Here is an 18,503-nt window from a genome sequence, read left to right as displayed (position 1 = left end):
TCAATAAAATATTTTTATTTCTTTCATTTTGGATTTTATTATTTTTACTATTTAAATAAAATATATGTCAACTCCATATAAGACCCTAAATCTATAGGGAAATATAACGGGGCACCAACACAACCCCACTAATTCACGCAGGTTTGTCCCAACAAAAAGTTGGTGGACTAAGGGTGGGGCCTCTCACATACTTACTATGATAAGGCTAGTGGTATAGGACCAGGAAAAAAAAATGCAATGACTTAAGCTCGTTCCATCACATATACAAATAGAAATTGTAGGCTCAAAAGGAATTGGTCATTGTTGCAAGAAACAAGATTTTATTTTCTTGATACTTAATGACCTCATATCATCTTGAAAGGTTACAAGCATAGAGGTTATAAGAAGAAAATGTAGTACGAATGTGTATTTGTCAAAATTCACACTCAATAAAAACTTGAAATTTAAAGATTTTATTGATGTGATCTTTATTTTTCCTAGAGTTTTAAAATTTTGATTTTACCTCTTGAAGATGTATATTATTTACATTTTTTTTGAGCAAAAACGATAGTCTTTATTAATTAAGAAGCAAAACATACAATGGGGAAGAAAACGAGGGACATATGACCCCCAATTTCTCTTTTGCATCACTAGTAAACTAATGAAGATATAATTGTATGAGTAAGATATTTCCTAAAAATAAATGTTAAGTTTCGTTCTAATGTTATAACTTACCACCAAACTAATGAATATGTTTAGTTATTACATTACAACACACTTATTACTAGTAATAAAGATTACAATTCCTATCGTAATCCTTGTTTAGTGTACCAAACATACCCTAAGTGTCACAAAATAATGTTATATGTGTTTATTTTGTCCAATAAAATAATGTCACGTGACAGACTAAAAATGACGTGAATCATAGACACAATAGATACTTATAATAAATTTCACAATAAATTTAGTTTTTCACAAAAACTTATAATAAATTTCATTATAGTTAAAACAATTAAACACTTAAATAATTTCACAAATACTTATAAAAAGTTGCATTGTTACCATTATTTATTCATTAAACTTATATAATTGTTTGTAGCAAGCAGCCAGAGAGTAAGTTTAACAAAAAAAAAAAAGCAGCCAAGAGTCAAAAAAAGTTATTCACTATACTGTGTAAGCCTTTACGAAAAAAAAAAAAAAAAAAAAAAAAAAAAAAAAAGGCCTTTACGAAGAAAAAAAAAAAAAAAAAAAAAAAAAAAAAAAAAAAAAAAAAAAAGGTTGTGTAGCTCTTTTTTTACCACGTATCCACGTGAGGACAACATTACTTTTCAGAAATTGTTGTGTAAGGGAACTTGTTTCAGCCAAGGTAAGAGCATCTCCAAATTTTTGCCGAATTTTTGCCTGTTTGGAGAATGAGCAGTGACATTTAGCTTTTAGCTACCCACTTTTTAAAATACACTTTCCAACAGACTCTCTATTCTTTCTCTATCTCATTTAAATATTATTTCTTTATTCTTTCTTTATTATTTCTTTAATATTTCTTTATTATTTTTTTATTCATTCCCAACAACTATATTTTTCAAATTCCTAACAGCTATATTTTTAAATTTCCCAACGGTAACATTTTCAAATTTTCCAACAATTATATTTTCTCAATAGCATTTTTTTTTTAAGGGTTATTTTTTTCAAATGGTAATATTTTTCAATAGTCATACTTTTCAAAAAGACTTGATAAATTTCAAAATTAACATAGATATGATAAATTTCAAAATTAACATAGATATGATAAATTTCAATGCAAGAAGCGCAATTATCTCAAAATCATCATCGGAATCAGAGTCATTTAGAAGCATATTACGTGCATAATTTGTATTACGACCCATGGACAAAATTTCCCAAGTTGCTGCCACCAAAAAAACACACAATTATTGCAGCCTGTGTGAATAATTCACATATTGATACTTAAAAGCAAAGAATACATCATGAAAAGGCATGTTGTTACTAGTCCTGTAGGAAAAAAAAAAAAAATTTTGGACAATACAGCCTCTTGATACATGTAGCTTGAACATCTATTAAGTTATACTGAAGGAGGAAATATTATTTAGGCAAGTAATTAACCATGATATGAGCACAAGTATCTAAAAAAGCATTCAAAAGGTTTACTTAGCAAAGCATTTAAACTTTTAATCTCTAGCAAAATAAGAAACAAACTCCAGAGGAATGAATGATAAATCACAAATCAACACCATACTTCAAGCCTAGGTCTAAATAAATGTTTTTACCACAGGGAGTTCTTTGTAGAAGATTAAGAACTCCCTTATATGGCATCCAGGATACTCACACTGCAAAAAACAATGGCTTCCCTACAGTTTAGAAATTGAGTTCTGGTTTTAGAAAGATCCTCTCCACTGAAACCTAAATAACTTCTTGCATTCATGTTGGTTGGTTATTTTAGGCCCTGTCCTTGGCCTGCTCTCAACTACCCTAGGCTGGGTACTTCCATTTTGGGGCTATCTTTAGTCTTAACCCAAAAAGCTTGCCCTCAAGCCACTCGAACCTAATACTGAACGAACAATTTCATTGCTCCACACAAAGATATGCACTTGTTTTTTTGTTGGGCATGACACATTTGTTACTTGAGAGGAGATTTATTGAAAACAGACGAACATAACAAAATAAAATCAATGAAAATCAAATTGAAACAATCAAAGAAAATACATCACATATTTATAGATTCTAAACATTAGCTCAAAACAACAAAATTGAACTGAGATTAAAGCCAATACTTTGGTTGAAGGCACAAAGATAGACCCAAAAATCCCAGATGACGAAGAAGATTCTTTAATTGGACCTAAAAAGTTCAGAAGTCAAGGAAGAAGATGATGCCGTTTTCTTATTCCCGTCCATTGCTTCTCTCAGAAACCTCTCTGTTGGTGTGTGTCTATATATATATATATATATATATTCAACAACTACTGTCTAAGAAAAAATTTCCCAAGTTCCCCCTGCCTTCTCTGTTTTCCTCAGAGCAAGATTTCAACCATATTACTGTAACACATGAATCAAAATGCATTGAAAAAAAATAAAAGAACAAGAATAAGGAAGGAAGAAAGAAAGGGATTAAGCTCTGTATCAGGGAAGGCCTTAAGTCGAACAGTTGGCATGCAAAAATAGAGATGAAGCCAAAAAATTTATTAAAAAATAAGAAACTAAAAGGAATCAGATTAGCTTATTGACTCTAAATAAGATTGATTAAATAGCTATAGATGAGATCAAGAAACAGAGTGAAAAAGAAAAACACAAATCAGAGATACATAGAAAAAACCCATAAATCCAAAACTAAATCCAGACAGTAGCAATAGCAAATCATGCAAAACCACCAATAAATTCAAACATTATTAAAAAAAAACCATGAAATCAAATTTTGGGTACCGATTTCCGTTGTTGACCGATATTCTCAGATTTCCATTGTTGACCGATGTTCTCAGATTTCCGTTCTTCCTCACTGGTGGTTGAGCCACGATTTGGGCTTCAAAATATCTGGGCAGATCGTTTTGTGAGAGACAGCTTCGTCGATTTTAAGCTTCACCGTCGTTTTCTAATGAGAAGCAAAGAGAGAGTTTTTTTTTAAACAGAAGCAAGAGAGAGACGGAGTGAAGAAGAAAGAGAAAGGAAGGAAAGAGAAAAAAATATTTTTTTAATTCAACCGGTATTAGTTTAATGAGAAATATTATTTGCAAAATCTACAGTGATTGCTACAGTACTCTCCAGGCCTGGAGAGCTACTGTAGCAAATCTAAAATTATTTTTGGAGATAGAGAGGCTGCTAGAGGAGTGATTTTGTGTGAACAGTGGCTTTTCTCTCCAAAATTTGGAAATGGCCAGCCCTGTTGGAGATGCTCTAAAGCTTGTTTCAGAAAGTCTTGTTTCAGCCAAGGTAGAACTTGGTCTTCAAGTGGTAAATGTTTCTTCTCTTTCAGTTTCACTACAGTTTTTTTTTTCTTTCTTTCCTTCATTTTCTCTCAGATCCCATCTCTTTCTCTGTATTTTTTCTTTCTTTCTTTCATTCCCTCAACAGACAGAGACCATTGAAATCAAAGAGAACTCAAGCATGAAATGGGGATGGCTTCAAGGAACACCCGATCATGAACCACGCCTGGCTGACTCACCCATTTCAAGGCCCCTCCTGTCGTCGGCAACAGATAGTTGTTCAGCTCTGAAGTTCCGGCGCCGAGATTCACAAGTATTTAAAACCCATATTGATTTCTTTTTAAAAAATATTAAAGTCATAATTTTTTTTATTGATTATATGTTCTGGTTTTGTTCTAGTAACATCTGAAATTTGTATGAGGTGTAATTTTTGTAAGAAGATTTTTTTTAATAAGAATTTTGATAAGAAGTTGTTTGCTGGTAGAGTGTTGTTTTCGGATAGCTTGTTAAAGGTGTGTAACTTGTGTTTCAACTTTTAAGGAGGAGATATCAAAAGAGAATAACGTTAAGGTTATTCTCTTTTGATTGATTAATTTAATGAATGGTGCTTTTTATTGTTTAGTATATTTTTTGGGTTCTGTAAAGTAAAAGCAAATTACCCTTTGAAATATAAATTAGGCAAGATCAAGATCAATCACACAGACTACAGAGGATCAAAATCCTACAAAAATACATACATATGGCACATAATGATGGTGATGATGTTCATGCTCATGCTCATGCTCATCTTCATCACCAACCTCAAGACTTACCCCAAGTATTGGTCATCCGCCCACCTCTATCCTTCTCAAACTTCCAATCTCAATACTCCCACAAGTTCCAGTTCTTGAAAGCATGGGAGTCGCCACTTCCTCTAGACCAGTTCTTGACCACCCGTGCAAACTCTGTCCAAGCCATGCTCTCCACCGTCAGCTACCCAGTCACCGCTTGTGTCCTCTGTTTGCTTCCCTCGCTGCGTCTCATCGTCACACCCAGCGCAGGCCTCAATCACATTGACTTTGACGAGTGCCGCAGCCGTGGAATCCGTGTAGCTAATGCTGGGAACTTGAATTCTGAAGATGTGGCCGATGTGGCCGTGGGCTTGTTGATTGATTTGCTTAGAAAGATTTCGGCTGCTGATCGGTATGTTAGGCAAGGCCTTTGGGCTAGCACAGGCGATTATCCTCTTGGTTCCAAGGTCATCTTTCTTTTTACTCTTTTTATTTTTATAAGTATCTTTCTTTTTATTCTCTACACGATTTATTTATTTTATGAAAATTGTTTGACTTCCTACAAATTATGATGATTGGTAGTACAAATAAATGTTAAATTACTTTTTTTACTATTAGTGAGATTATTGTCTATAAAATTTTCATGGTAAAATTTGAAAATTTTCTATTGTAATTCTAAATTTATTTTTTGGGCCAAAAGCGTTACTTATAACTACTTGACGGTTTAAATCCCATATTATTGTAACTATTGAATTATGAAAAAGTAAAATTTAAAATGATTTTTTGGGTGTTGGGTTTGGAAAGAGATATATATTGGAGGCTACAAAATCATAATTTGCTGTGCATGTTGAAAGTTGAAGCAATTATTTATAATTTTTTTTAGCACTTACAAATCTGTAAAAATTAACAACTTATTAATGATTATATGATTCCTTTTAATTATATAATCTAATATTTAATGATATAATTGATGATTCCAGTTGGGAGGCAAGCGAGTTGGGATTGTTGGACTGGGAAGCATTGGCTTAGAAGTTGCGAAAAGGCTTGAGGCATTTGGGTGTATAATTTTGTACAACTCAAGGAAGGAAAAACCATTTGTTTCATACCCTTTCTATTCCAATGTTGTTGAGCTTGCAGCCAACAGTGATGCCCTTGTCATTTGTTGTGAATTAAATGATCAAACCCGCCACATGATTGACAAGGAAGTCATGTTGGCATTGGGTAAAAAGGGAGTCCTAATCAATGTTGGAAGAGGGGCTATTCTCGATGAGAAGGTAATGGTGTGGTGTTTGGTGCAAGGTGAGATAGGAGGTGCTGGCTTGGATGTGTTTGAGAATGAGCCTGATGTTCCTAAAGAGCTCTTTGCATTGGATAATGTTGTGCTGTCACCCCACCAAGCATCCCTTACTTCTGAATCTTCCAAGGCTTTATGTGAACTTTTGGTGGCTAATTTGGAAGCATTCTTTTCAAATAAACCCCTGATATCTCCAGTCATGAATGATTGAATGGATTTTGTTTGCGGGTAGTTTTTTCATTGTTTTCAAAAGGTTCTGTCGAAAGCTGTGTGTTTTGGGCAAACTGATTTTCCCTTAAAAATAAAGCTATATATATTTTGGTAACACCATCTTTTAACTATTGCATTTTTTCTTTCATTAATCATGCAGCCAAGGCTATGGAGTGCACGCTGCCTAGGCCATGGCAGCCCAATGTGGGCACGCAGCCAAGGCCCTGGCATGCCCTGGGCATGCAGCCAAGGCTTTGGCATACACAGTGCTTAGGTAGTGACAACCCAGAGAATGAGTAATGTTACATTCACAACATTTTTTAAATATTTTTACAATAAATCTTAAGTAGCAAGTTGTAAATAGTTATAATTTAGATTAGGGATGGAGTCAGAATTTGGAGTTAGGGGGCAAAAGTATAAACAAACAATAAAAAAATAAAAAAAATTTGAAACTCCAAATAAACATTCATTTAATAAACCATCAACAAAGAAAAATACACAAAATTATTGTTTTTTAAGATATTACAATGCAATTATTTATGAAAATGAAACTCACCATCTTTTTAAATTTTTGAAATCATCTATGATTGAATCCATACTAATTGTCACAGCAATGTCCCTTTCAGTGAATAATATCATAGCGTCTGACAAAAACTCATCTTCCATTTTGTTGTGAAGGTTAGTTTTGATAACATTCATAACTGAAAATGCTCGCTCTGCAGTTGCAGTAAAAACGGGAAGAGTAAGCACAAGCTTGACCACTCTATAAATAAGTAGATAGTATTCTAATTTTCTAGTTCTCACCATTCATTGGCACAATTCAGAAATATTTTTCAAATTCTTGAACCCTAAATGCTAAACTACATCATACTTATAAAGATTAAGATCCTTTTTCAAATCATTCTTTTCATCATCTGTGAAGTCTATTGGATAAAAATTATCTACCAATGAACAAATATTACTGATTCGAAAAAATTCATATGCCTCTCGAAGGTCTAGAGCTAAGCTAAGCGTAAGTAACTCCATGGCATGCTCACTAAATCGATGATTTAGTTCCTATAATTGAGAATCTATTCATGCATTAAAAATATCTACTTTATAATAATGCTCATTTCTAAAGTCCTCTTGTTGATGACGAGATCGACCAAATCTTGTAACATAACGAACATTCATATCAAGAACATCTATACCATGATCCTTACAAAATGATATCATAGTAACTAGTAAGTCATCCCATTTCTCATCTCTAAATTATTGAATAAGTTTTTTAGTGGATGAAACTAAATGCGTAGCATTTAAAATGTCTTGTGATTGGTTTTGCAAAACTTGACAAAGTTTATCAGTGATTCACATAGTTTTATTAACAAAATGCAAAATGAAGACAAATTCAAATGAAATTCATACCTCATAAGTGGACTTTGCTTCTACTTTTTGTGAAGAATTTCCTTCATCCATGATTTTCAGTAGAACTTCACATGTTGGGCTAAACAACTTTATCAAGTTAGAAACCGATTTATAATGCGAACCCCAACGAGTATCTCCAGGTCACTGTAAAGTGATCATCTGATTAAGTCTTTTCTCAATCTCAAGCTCTTCAATATCAATTAAATATGCAATGTCAGAAGCTCTAGCAATTTTTAATTGCTTAATATGTTTACATGAAGCACGAATATTATTGATAACCAAAATCAATTTAGTGAAAAATCTATTAAGAAGGACAATTGCTTTTGATGCACCTACTAATGCCAATTGTAGGCGATGTGCAAAACAATGAATGTAGTAAGCATATGGACAATCACTTAAAATCAAAGCTTGTAATCCATTCCACTCACCCCGCATGTTGCTTGCACCATCATATCCTTGCCCTTAAATGTTTTGGATATCTAAGCAATGATTAGAGAACAAATAATATATCTCATTTTTAAGGGTCACTGCTGCAGTGTTAACAACATGAACAATCCCATAAAATCGTTCTTGCATAAAGCCATCTATATCAACATATCTTAAAACCACGGCCATTTGCTCTTTCATGGACTCATCACGAGCTTCATCAACCAATATGCAAAACTTTGCATCACCAATTTCTTCCCTAATTGTCTTCTTCACTTTGGTTAAAATAACATGTAGAATTTCTTTTTGAATCTGAGGTAATGTGTAGGTAGACGTGGCAAAACGGGCGGGTTGGGTCAATCAGGTTTGCAGGTCAAACGGGTCATTTTTAAACGGGTTGTGGGTCGAGTCGGGTCGGGTTTACCTGTATTTTTCAAACAAGCTTTTTTTTTTTTTTCTTCAATTACAAAAACAAATCAATGACAATCTGTTTAGAGAGAATGAATAAAATCAATCAAGCAAATGAATTGCACTTAATGCCACTTGTTAATATCCTTCCAATTCTGATAGTTTTGAGCATGATAAAAATTATTTATAGTCATAAATTCATGATAGAAAAAGTCTTCAATGTTAATAGTTCACTGCCAAAATGTATATAATTACAAGTTTACATCTTCAAAAAGAGATATATATTAAAACAAACAAAACAAGTAAGCCAGCAAAGTAGCAAGTTATCGGTCTTCTTAAGTGCACATGTTCTTGTTGCATTTAAAATAATAGTAAAGTTAGATTACTTAGAAAGATAAACTAAACAAAAAAATATTTAAAAATAAAAATAACATATTAAGTAAAGAAGAATAAGTTAATATTTATAAGAATTACACCTTAATCTCAATCTACTCAACGTTGGTAACAGATTCAGTACTACCGAACTGGGAAATGAAGCTTTGTGGTTCACTGGTTTGGTTTGACTCAACTTTTTCATGTTTGCCATTTGTGGCTTTGTGCATTGTAACATTGCTTGATTTGTTTGTGCATTGTAACATTGCTTAGCTGAATGAGTTTTTTTTTTTTTTTTTAATGGTGGTCTACTTGTCTTGACTCTTGAGTCACTTGACAGCCTTGCCTTTGTGTTGACTATTGTGTAACGTGTGGAGGACCTTTTGTCTTGTCTGATGGCAATTGATTTAGCAAGCACTGAAGCTAGGCTAGCAACTAGCTTCTCAAAAAAAAAAAAAAAACTAGGCTTGCTAGCTTTTATTGATTTTGACGAATTAAATAGTCATTTTCAATTATTAGTTTTGATACTTTGTGTTTTATGCACTTAGTATCAAGACGTAATTTAAATTTTTTTTTAGTGAATTTTTTTAACGGGTTGGGTCACTAGTTATTCGAGTTGGGTCGGGTTGACCTGCAAAAAAATCGGGTCAAGTCACGGGTCAACCCATTTTTACTTCGGGTCAAAAAAATCGGGTTCGGGTTAGGTATTTTTCAGGTTAGGTCGAGTTGGGTCAGAAAATTCTGACCTGTATTGCCATGTCTATGTGTAGGTGGCATTCTTTGGAGCTTTCGCCATTATTTTAACAGCATTATTATTATAGCCCACCATCAAATCCAATGTCATAAGAAAGTTTCCCCAATTGGTTGAAGTAGAGCTTTCATCTCGACCTCTAAAAGCAATAGCTTGCAAGGCAAGATGTCTATGTGTTGAGACTGGTTCATCAAATCTTGACACACTTTATGGGAAAATCTATTAGTGGAGTTAAGATCTTTCCCCATATGAAGATTAAAAGAACAACTTTCACCATTTCTAATTTTCTTCCAACTCTTAAATCCGTTAACTATGAATGCATTTTTTTCGTCATGCCTATTTGGCTTATGAAAGAGAAAGCATGGTAGACAAAAAGTGGCATCCTTTTTAGGAGAATATTCAAGCCATAACTTAAAGCAATCATTACAACGAACCTTGAAAGTTTCGACCCTTCTCAGTTTTTAAAATTTTTTTAAAACAAGGTTGGTATGGATCCAACTTAATGTAATGTCGCTAGATCTCATCTCGTTGATCAACATGATAAGTATATATTTGTCTATACAATCCAAGATCACATTCTAATTGCAACGAACTCATATCAACATTTCAAAATTTTGTTTAAGAATTTTCCTCAACAGGGACATCAAGATTTTCCTCAACAGGTTCATCAGGATTTTCATCGATTGGGACATCGAGATTTTCCTCAATTGGGACATCAGGATTTTCCTCAACATTAGTGGTTGACAATGTTGCACCACTAGTATTAGCTTCTAAATCATTTAAAGTTTTTCTTTTGAAAAAATCAAATATGGTAGTTAACTTTTTCATAATCTACAAATAAAATATAATTTGAAATTATTATGTTATTATATAGTCAATAATCTACAATTATTACGCACAATAGACAAATACTATGCACACAAACATTCAACAACTAACCAATAAATTTAAAAATTGCAAATAATCTCTTTAATTATTTACTCAACTTTAATGTTTTAAAAAACACTAACTAATAGACAAAACTACAAAAAATATCACAAAACATCACAAGCTATTACTAAATACAAAAAAAAAAAAAAAAAAAAAAAAAAAAAAAAAAAAAAAAAAAATTACAAAACATCAATGGCAATAAGAGTTAATTGTTGCGTGCAGTGTTGTGTTTGTCATATGACAACTTTTTCATTTATAAATGAATATAAATTAGGATAATTTTGGTGCCACAACTCGCGTGGACGAGTTGTGGTTGGTGGAACTTACTCTCATCTTCCTTCAATTCCAGATCTTAGAATTCCCAAAATAGCAATGGCAACTCCTAATCATCTGGGAAATCATGACCACCGGTCAAAAGAGCTCTCACAAGTCCTAGTCCTTGAACCACCGCCAATCATGAAATTATATGGAGACCAGTTCTTGAATGACTTCCAATTGTTGAAAGCATGGGAGTCACCACTTCCTCTAGACCAATTCTTGAGCATCCATGCACAATCAGTCAAAGCCCTCCTCACTCCTGGCCGCTATCCGCTCACCAGAAATATCCTCCAGCTGATCCCCTCACTGCAGCTTGTGGTAACCACCAGTGCTGGCCTTAATCACATCGACTTGCCGGAGTTCCAGAGGCGGGGCATCGCTATAGCCAGTGCTGGGGATGTGTACTCCGAAGATGTAGCTGATATGGCAGTAGGATTATTGATTGATGTGTTGAGGAAGATATCAGCTGCTGACCGCTATGTGAGGAAGGGACTTTGGGATACAAAAGCAGAGTTTCCTCTTGGCTCTAAGGTAATCACCTCTGTTTCATCATCTTGTATTGATCACTAGGTACTATACTTTTTGTGGGATACTAATTTCAGGTGTAGAGTGACTGGCATAGGGTACTTTTTATATACTTGATTTTGAATGGGAAAAATAATTCTGATTCACTTTTTGAATGTTGTCTTTTCATAGTCTTGACTCTTGAAACATATAACTTATATAGAAGTGAAAAATTATGCAATTTTAAGTGTTAGGATCCTGTCCGTTTGAAATGGATCTATTTCATAGTTCAAAAATTTTTTTTTTCTTGATTTATTGTTCAGATTAAATATTATAGAAATCCAAAGATGTATCTACTGTCATGTCATTTAAAGTTTGTGGGTCTGCTGCAAGCCTGCAAGTTGAGTCTCTCTCTCTTTTGGGATAAATTAAATCAAACATTTTCATTGAAAACTCCTTGCAACTATAATAATAAATTTCTATTTATTTCTTGGATGATTCAATGTTTGATATATCTTTCACCTTTCACCACAAAAAGTATAAGAAATTATGGTGTTTGCGGCTTTGAGCTACCCTTAAGTTTTTGCTAGTTGTAGGTTGTGGCTTCCACTTTATTAATGCTTATCCTGAGAATTTCTGCATATCAATGGACTCAAATAAAGTAGTTAAGTTATTTGTAGGGATGAGATTCTGGATTCAATTGCCTCAAGACGCAGGTGAAATGGCACATGCATAGCATAGGATATTGTCTGCATCCGATTTTAATTATGCTCTGCATTTAATTTAAACCATAAATTAAAAAGTGGAAAATGCTTTATGCTGAGGAATCAGTGATAGTGATTAGATTTCATTTTTTGAGAAAACAATTTACGAGAATAAGAGCTTGCCATGTAAATGGAGCCTTAAAAATAGTGGTAAAGAAACAATAATGATTCTGCATGTTGTTCCTATGATTAACATTTGTCACCAATGACAACTGTTCTAATGTTAAAATGTTGTGCTTGTGCAAGTATAACATCACCATTGCTGAAATCACTTGTTACAATGCTTCTTTCTCTATTTCTGTTCAATGTTAGTGATTGGTAATTCCAGTTGTGCAGCAAGCGAGTTGGGATAGTTGGTTTAGGAAGCATTGGCCAAGAAGTTGCAAAAAGGCTCCAGGCCTTTGGTTGCAGAATCATGTACACATCAAGGAACAAGAAGCCATTTGTTTCATACCCTTATTACTCCAATGTTCTTGAACTCGCAGCTGATAGCGATGTGCTAATTATATGTTGTGGTTTAACCGAGCAAACACGCCACATGATTAATAAGGATGTCATGTTAGCATTGGGAAAGGAAGGAGTCATCATTAATATAGGACGCGGGCCTATAATAGATGAGAAGGAGTTAGTGCAGTGCTTGGTGCAACGAGAGCTGGCAGGAGCTGGGTTGGATGTGTTTGAGAATGAGCCTCATGTTCCAAGAGAGCTTATAACCATGGATAATGTTGTGTTATCACCACATAGGGCTGTCCGTACGCCAGAAACATTAGCAGCAATGTGTGAACATGTGAAAGGGAATTTGGAAGCTTTCTTCTCGAATAAACCGTTACTTTCTCCAGTCATGAATATATGAACATGCATGTCATCCTGCTTCTTTGGAATTTTGATTCTCTTCAACAGCAAAATTGATTCTCTAAATTGGTATGAATCTTATCTTATCTTATAATGGTATAATACGGTTCTTTCAATATATATGTATATGGATGAAAGGAGTTAAATTCCTTGTTGAGGTACATGCTGATGCAGTTTAATTTGGAATTGGGCAAAATATTTGGAAAAAATTAGGTAAGTATTTATAAGCATATTTACAGACTTTAAAAATAAGTCAACTATTAATTTCTTATCTGTATATTTTGATTTCAAATTTCATAGCAATTAAGTTTTTGATTTTATGTTCAATTAGTGCAAATTCCCACAATTTTTGCCCCAAAGTTAAATGTCCGATGCATGACTTTACCGCTGGTATGAACTGCCAACTGCGGAGCTGTATTTGTTTTTCGTTTTCTTAGTACAAATTCCGTTTTGACATTATACTGCACCATAATTTCATAAAACTAATTATACTGTAGATATTTCACGAAAAGAAAAGAAGATGTTATTATTATTAATTCAATAGTTAGGAGATGGTGGTTTGAACCCTAAACATCTTTTATTGGAAATACTAAGAAGTACTAGTTGGGTAGCAAAGTTTTTGGCAAAAAGTTCATTAACTACACCACTTGTGCATGCCAAAAGCTTATTAACTATACCACTTGTGCAAGTAAGGGTAGCAATTTGTTTTTCAACTTGTATTCATGTAATGTGTAAAAAAATAAATAAAAAATAAATTATATTCATATCGTATCAAGATAAGGAGAAAATATTTCATTTACCCGCTTCATAGACTAAGCTTCTCACAAGAGTATGGATTTCACTCCTATAGGATCCACATGGGCTTGCTCTGTGTAGTGGGCACATGAGATAATTTTTGCAACGTAAATTTATTCAACTATATAGGTCAAACCTTGACTCTAGGGTTGGCCTTAGGCCTAGGCCATCGCCTATGGCCCCCTACTAGAGAAAGGCCCCAAAACTTTGGGGTAAAAATTGATTTTTTTTTTTTTTTTTTTTTGGCGATATAGAACAAAAAAAAAAACAGTTTTACAATTTTTCTTCTATTTTTGAGAAGTTCCAAAGAATTTAGTAATGCTAGGGATAAAACAACTTTAAATAAATATGTCTTACAAATATACCTGTTACTAATTACAAAAAATAATTTAAATAGAAAAATGTTAGAAATACTATAAATTTTACTTCATAAGTCTTTACAAATTGATGTGACATTTAATATAATTTGTGGACTTCAAGCTCAACAACCTATTAAATGCATTTTTGAATTACCTTTTGTGATTGGTGATATATTTGTAAAATGTACAATATCCCTAATATCATTTATTCAAATACTTGTTTATTATCTTCTTGAAGTGTACATTTGTAGAAAAATTTACTATAACTTTAGCATTTTTCCACAAAAAAAAAAATAAAAATAAAAGCATATTAAAAAATAAAAAAGAATGGATTTTTTTTTATTGAAAAAATTATGATATTAAATAGTAAACACTAATTAAATATTATTTAAGTGATAACAAAAATGGTCATTTGAATATATTGTCTTAGGCCTCCAAATTTATTGGATTGTCCTGCTTGACTAGACCCATTTAATAATTGTACAAAAATTTCTCAACCTTAACATGAGTTTAGCTTACCTTTAGTACTTTTTCAATTGGACATGTAGTTAGTTTTAACTTGAGGTAGAATGATGTGGCAATGGATTTTAATCTTTATATTTTATTTAGTTAGTAGATAATATGATAGTTTCTCATTAAAATAAAAGGTAATTCCAGATAAAAAAGTAATGGAGGTAAGTCAAATTCCTCTAATATAACCCATTTATTAAAGAATAATGCTAAAGACACATAAAATTCCATAACTTTTATTACAACTCGTCATGTAATAAGTTATGAGTGGTGAAAGTGTGGACCCACCATTTAACCTTTACCATTTATAACTCACCATGTGGTGAGTTATTGCAAAAATTGTAGAACTTTATGTGTTCCTGCATTTTCCTTTATAAGAGGTTGACACGACATGTGCTCTGACAACACTAGAATCTAAAAAGTAAAGGGTTTTATTAATGTGTGTCATTAGAGCATATATTAATAAACCATTTTATGAAACTTTTTATGAAAAGATGAAAAAAAATTACCAACTTTCTTGATAATTTTATCAATTCCCAAAAAAATATTTTCAAAAATAAATAATTAATATGTGCCTGCATATATTAACCAGACCTAGAAGTAAAAATGGTGACAATGACTTTTAAGTTTTGTCAGAGACATAAAAAAAACAACTATAGATCGAAAAAGCAAAGTGAACCAATGACTACCAAAGAAAAAAAATAGAAGTGGTAAAGAGGCCTCTACCCACCACAACTTAAAAGTCATGACTCAAACTCATGAATTCAAATACTTCAAGTTAAATGCTTTAGTAGACAAACTATAAGAAAGTACTCATAAAAGTATCATTGAACAATGTTATTTTTTAAAACTAAAAATCGATAAAAATTCTCGAAATTCAGTATTCAAACCCCCTAAAATAAGAATCATAACCCAATAACTCCTAAATAAAATTCCCTACCAAGCGCGTCTTTTTTTTTTCTTTATCTTTTTTCACGATTTCCAGTGATTAAACGAATCCCTCAAATCACGTTCATTTGCCAAACCAAAGTGATTCTCTCTCACTTCCTTTAGCGTCACCTCTCTCTCATACTGCCAAAAATCCACGGTCTATGGCTTCAGATCAGGCTTCAACTCCACCACCATTAGAAATCCAATCCCATGACCTCTCTAAAGTCATAGTTCTGCACCCTCCACCTGTTTTCAACTATTTCAAGGACCTTTTCTCCAAAAAATTCCACCTCCTAAAAGCTTGGGAGTCACCACTTCCTCGACATGAATTCTTGACCAACCACGCACACTCAGTTCAGGCCATGCTCTGCTCTGGCACTGGCCCTCCCATCTCCGCCGACATTATACGGCTTCTCCCATCGCTCAGGCTCGTCGTCACCACCAGTGCCGGCCTCAACCACATCGACCTCACCGAGTGCCGGAACCGTGGAATCTCTATAGCCAATGCTGGAGAAGTGTTTTCTGAGGATGTTGCGGACCTGGCTGTGGGCCTTTTGATCGATGTGTTCAGAAAGATCTCTGCTTCTGATCGGTATGTCAGACATGGGCTTTGGGCTACTAAGGGAGATTACCCACTTGGGTCTAAGGTCTTACTCTCTAACTTTTGAACTCTCTCTTTGCTTTTCTTGGATTTCCTCTGTCAATTACAGTACTTTTAGTGTGATGGTATGTTTATGATATACAATCTAGACTCAATTAAACTTTGTGACTGACATCATTTCTTTATTATTAATTTTAAATTTTTTTTTTCTCTTAACGGTTAGATTAATCACAGACATGGATGGAAGGAACATTTTGAAATAGAATTGTGAGCCAAAATGGAAAAAATCTCAAATTACTAGAATAAAAATAATCCCAAACTTTCAGGGTCAAAATTTATTTACAGTATACAATCTACTTCTTGCAATTGAATTGCTTTATTTATGTTTTGATTTTTATGTTATGTTTTATCATGTGTAATGGTGATGATTGGTAACTGCAGTTAGGAGGTAAGCGAATTGGGATTGTTGGATTGGGAAGCATTGGCTTTCAAGTGGCAAAAAGGCTTGAGGCCTTTGGTTGCAACATCTCATATAACTCGAGGAAGAGGAAGGACTTTGTGTCATACCCTTTCTATACAAATGTATGTGAACTAGCGGCTAATAGTGATGTCCTTATTATATGTTGTGGATTGACTGAGCAAACCAGGCACATGATTAATAGGGAAGTTTTATTAGCATTGGGGAAGGAGGGAGTCATTGTCAATATTGGTCGTGGAGCTATTATTCATGAGAAGGAATTGGTGCAGTGTTTGGTACAAGGGGAGATTGGAGGTGCTGGCTTAGATGTGTTTGAGAATGAGCCTGATGTTCCTAAAGAGCTCTTTGAATTGGATAATGTTGTGTTGGCACCGCACATGGCTGTCTTTACAACAGAATCTTTTAAGGATTTGTGTGATTTAATGATTGGGAATTTGGAAGCTTTCTTTTCAAAGAAACCATTGCTTTCTCTAGTCATGAATGAATGAGTTATGGATTTCTCTTGCTGGTAAGTTTCTCCATCTTTTTGTGAAAGATTTTGATTAAGGCTCTAATTTCGTGGAAGTGAAATTCTGGATGAGAGTATATTCTTTGAGTTGGATAACTTAGTGTACAAGTTCTGAATATGGTGCTCTTTATGGGCACTGTGAACTTTTCTAATTGGTAAGTTTTGTATAACATGTCATGTTCAGTGTAAAATTATTTCAACATAATCGATTTCTCTGCTTCTTCTGATACAAAGATAAATGAATTCATCAAATCAGTTATCGTACTTCATATTATTTCTTTTGTTGTCTGTCTTCCGCATCCTGATTAATGCAGAAACATGTTGTTAAATGTTAAATGGATCCCAAATTCCAAGCTTGTTTGATCCCTTTTGGTGATTGATACTTTATTCGCTGGATGCAGGATATAAGGATTGGTATGGTGAATAAGTCAGTGGTAGGGCAAGGATGACTATGATTAGGGGCCTGAGTTGCAAGTTATGGTAATGTAGAATAGGCTAATTCAGGACTAAAAAAGAGAGCACTCTTCTAGCTACACATTATATCTATTAAGGGTTCACAAACAGCACAATTGTCAGTGTGCGTGCCTCCATAAAACAATTATTCGACCTGTATGCGGCCAGGACCTAAATATAAATATTGTTGTAATACTCTTCTCCAAAAAAAAAAAAAAAAAAAATGTTGTAATACCACTGATTAATTTGACACTTTATTATTGTTTGTAGTACTGGAATTCTGCTCTCTCTCTCTCTCTCTCACACATATTTATTGAACTTGATCATTGATGGTTCCAAATGGGGGAAGAATGGAGTGGAAAACTCACTAAAAACATTATTTTGTGTCTAAGTCTTGCATAGTTTGTTAAACTTTTACCATCTACAGGTAAGTATGATTTGTTTCAAAGAAGCATAATAGTTCACAGATCATTATGCTCTAGCTCTTTATGTTTAATCTATTCTCATCATATTGCCTGTAAAATTTCTTGGAATAAATTCTAAGGATCATTGCCAATTTTTCATGTAGCACTCTATTTTATGCTGTTGCTATAAATGTGACTTATTAATCTATGCATGTACCTAAAGTTGGGGGACATTTGTATGTCTCGTGAGGGAGACATTCTCGTAATTTTAATTCCATGTATCGAGCGGTTATGGACAAAACAAAAGATAGCAACATTGCAACAAGCTATAGCCTTTACCTAAATATGGCAGATAATGTAGCTATTTTCATGTATTGTACATTATATGGCCAAACAAGGCATTATAACAATATATTTTCAGCACTAGGGAAGCCTGAGAAGGTATAAATCATTGTTAAAAGAGGATGTTGGGTTTTCTCAAAAAAAAAAAAAGAGGATGTTGGGCTATATTCGATGAGAAGGAATGGCTTTAATCTAGTACAATGATAGGTTGG

General features: G+C 33.5%; 3 protein-coding genes across 4 annotated transcripts; all 3 read left to right on the top strand.

Moving 5' to 3' along the window:
- Window positions 1-3,862: 3,862 nt before the first annotated feature.
- LOC126697052 (glyoxylate/hydroxypyruvate reductase HPR3-like) lies at window positions 3,863-6,297 on the top strand. 2 transcript variants are annotated; one of them, XM_050393875.1, is made up of 4 exons: window positions 3,863-3,936; window positions 4,057-4,221; window positions 4,587-5,145; window positions 5,659-6,297. In XM_050393875.1, the coding sequence occupies exons 3-4, from the start codon at window positions 4,648-4,650 to the stop codon at window positions 6,181-6,183; spliced, it is 1,023 nt and encodes a 340-aa protein (XP_050249832.1). In that variant the 5' UTR covers window positions 3,863-3,936; window positions 4,057-4,221; window positions 4,587-4,647; the 3' UTR covers window positions 6,184-6,297. The 2 variants fall into 2 exon arrangements, with proteins under 2 accessions (XP_050249832.1, XP_050249833.1); XM_050393876.1 differs by having other exon boundaries at window positions 3,881-3,915.
- Window positions 6,298-10,742: 4,445 nt separating this feature from the next.
- LOC126697051 (glyoxylate/hydroxypyruvate reductase HPR3-like) lies at window positions 10,743-13,238 on the top strand. The gene is made up of 2 exons (XM_050393874.1): window positions 10,743-11,322; window positions 12,388-13,238. Exons 1-2 carry the CDS (start codon window positions 10,846-10,848, stop codon window positions 12,910-12,912), a joined length of 1,002 nt encoding a protein of 333 aa, XP_050249831.1. The 5' UTR covers window positions 10,743-10,845; the 3' UTR covers window positions 12,913-13,238.
- Window positions 13,239-14,429: 1,191 nt separating this feature from the next.
- LOC126697050 (glyoxylate/hydroxypyruvate reductase HPR3-like) lies at window positions 14,430-17,814 on the top strand. Its single transcript, XM_050393873.1, has 3 exons — window positions 14,430-16,152; window positions 16,548-17,092; window positions 17,494-17,814. The coding sequence occupies exons 1-2, from the start codon at window positions 15,667-15,669 to the stop codon at window positions 17,070-17,072; spliced, it is 1,011 nt and encodes a 336-aa protein (XP_050249830.1). The 5' UTR covers window positions 14,430-15,666; the 3' UTR covers window positions 17,073-17,092; window positions 17,494-17,814.
- The last annotated feature ends 689 nt before the right edge of the window (window positions 17,815-18,503 follow it).

This window comes from Quercus robur, chromosome 8 (assembly GCF_932294415.1).
Source record: "Quercus robur chromosome 8, dhQueRobu3.1, whole genome shotgun sequence".
In the NCBI taxonomy this organism is placed as follows: Eukaryota; Viridiplantae; Streptophyta; class Magnoliopsida; order Fagales; family Fagaceae; genus Quercus; species Quercus robur.
The sequence above is the reverse complement of the archived record's forward strand: the minus strand, read 5'-3'. Positions and strand labels throughout refer to the sequence as shown.